Source organism: Hippocampus comes, unplaced genomic scaffold (assembly GCF_001891065.2).
Source record: "Hippocampus comes isolate QL1 unplaced genomic scaffold, H_comes_QL1_v1.1 C16958168, whole genome shotgun sequence".
NCBI lineage: Eukaryota > Metazoa > Chordata > Actinopteri > Syngnathiformes > Syngnathidae > Hippocampus > Hippocampus comes.
Window position 1 is genome coordinate 1 of NW_017841402.1, and position 1,393 is coordinate 1,393.

Consider the following 1,393-nt stretch of genomic DNA (forward strand, 5'->3'; position numbering starts at 1 on the left):
AATTCTTTTTGGACACATGTTCACATGGAGACTGTGAAAATAAATATTTGTTACCCTTGGATGTAGAGGAGGCTGTACAGCTTCTTTACATCTGCTAAACAAGCCTTGGAGACAGACAGCATACCCATAGGGTTCAATGTGAGCGGCTCAAAGGGTGGAGTCCCCGATTCCACTAAATGGGAGAACAGCCGCTCCACACTGCGTCTGCAGCCGACGCACGGCACCAGCTGAGATAACGCTTTGCACACCTCTCTGGACACCACCGACAAGGCCGCAGTCAAGTCCTGTTGCTTCAACTTGGAGTGACCCTAAAGGCAGAGGGAACATATTTCTGTTCAAACTGAAGCGAGAAATGCATGCAACAAAGGTGGGAGAAGTCCTAATGTACCAACCTCTGTGAATTGTTTCCAATGGGAACTACTAATTACTTGTTTGTCTACATCCATGACGTCATCATAAAATTCCATCACCATCTGTCAACAAGAGAAAATATATCAGAACTCCTAATAATGTACATTGCTCAGTCTTGCTTAGAATGGATTACAATTAAATGCAGAACAATTGGGAAGCATTAGATGAAAAAACATGCTTCATAGGTAAACTGCAAACTCTAAATTGTATGAGACCTGCTACCCTTGTGTAATTGGATAAATGGGTGACCCATAACTACGCCCCTGCATGGGGATAATCTAACGGCTTACATTAAAAACATATTTTTCATGTTAGTTAGACACATCCAAGGATCGTTACCGTCAAGGAGTCATCAATATACAGAGGAAACTGTCTGGCAAGAAACGGGTAGTCCTCTTCATTATCCTTGCATACTGCTACCAGACGTGCCATGGCGTTTTCCCACCTTCAAACACAGCTTACCTGTAGGTGTCACATGGAAGATCCAGTAAATGCATTGAACATTAACTCGGGACAAGGCAAACCTATTCTAGGTCACCATTAACAACGTTTCCCCTACTGTTTGTGTTTTCTGATAGAAAACCGAGACAATGGGTTAATTCTAACTTTGCCAATGGTGTAAAGAGCTGAATACAACCACTTACGCTTGGTTTGACCTACATTTAGTGTTAAGCGGTTTAAGTAGCAATAAGCGGAATGACCAAGAGGAGAAATGGTCCAATACAATGTAGGTTATTTGAGTTTTTTAAGCATTAAGTGCATTTATGTCTTGGAGACGATACTCGGGTGCAGCTTTCGAGGCGACGTCATGCTAACGTTAAATCGGCTGGCCAGGAAACACGGCGACGAGTTAACCTCACTGGTGAACCATTCGCACACAGACGTAACAGTGCGGCCGTGTGGTAGCTATACGTCGAAAATTATAGTAGATGAAGAAAAATAGTATGCAGTTATCATTTGCTTTGTTATTGTTTTTTTTTTT

The 1,393-nt window shown here is 42.4% G+C and overlaps 1 protein-coding gene across 1 annotated transcript; it reads right to left on the reverse strand.

Moving 5' to 3' along the window:
• Window positions 1-18: 18 nt before the first annotated feature.
• Window positions 19-1,355, reverse strand: LOC109509580 (gametogenetin-binding protein 2-like). Its single transcript, XM_019859414.1, has 4 exons — window positions 1,056-1,355; window positions 751-873; window positions 393-473; window positions 19-308 (listed from the first exon to the last, which is right to left on the reverse strand). Exons 2-4 carry the CDS (start codon window positions 841-843, stop codon window positions 51-53), a joined length of 432 nt encoding a protein of 143 aa, XP_019714973.1. The 5' UTR covers window positions 844-873; window positions 1,056-1,355; the 3' UTR covers window positions 19-50.
• Window positions 1,356-1,393: the final 38 nt, after the last annotated feature.

What these genes read in the sequence shown, in the direction of transcription:
- LOC109509580 (XM_019859414.1), bottom strand. Translation starts at nt 843, where the DNA reads ATGGCACGTCTGGTAGCAGTATGCAAGGATAATGAAGAGGACTACCCG. An exon ending in ATATTGATGACTCCTTGACG is followed by an intron (nt 474 to 750) that starts GTAACGATCCTT and finishes TCTTGTTGACAG; the next exon opens with ATGGTGATGGAATTTTATGA. An exon ending in ATTGGAAACAATTCACAGAG is followed by an intron (nt 309 to 392) that starts GTTGGTACATTA and finishes CTCTGCCTTTAG; the next exon opens with GGTCACTCCAAGTTGAAGCA.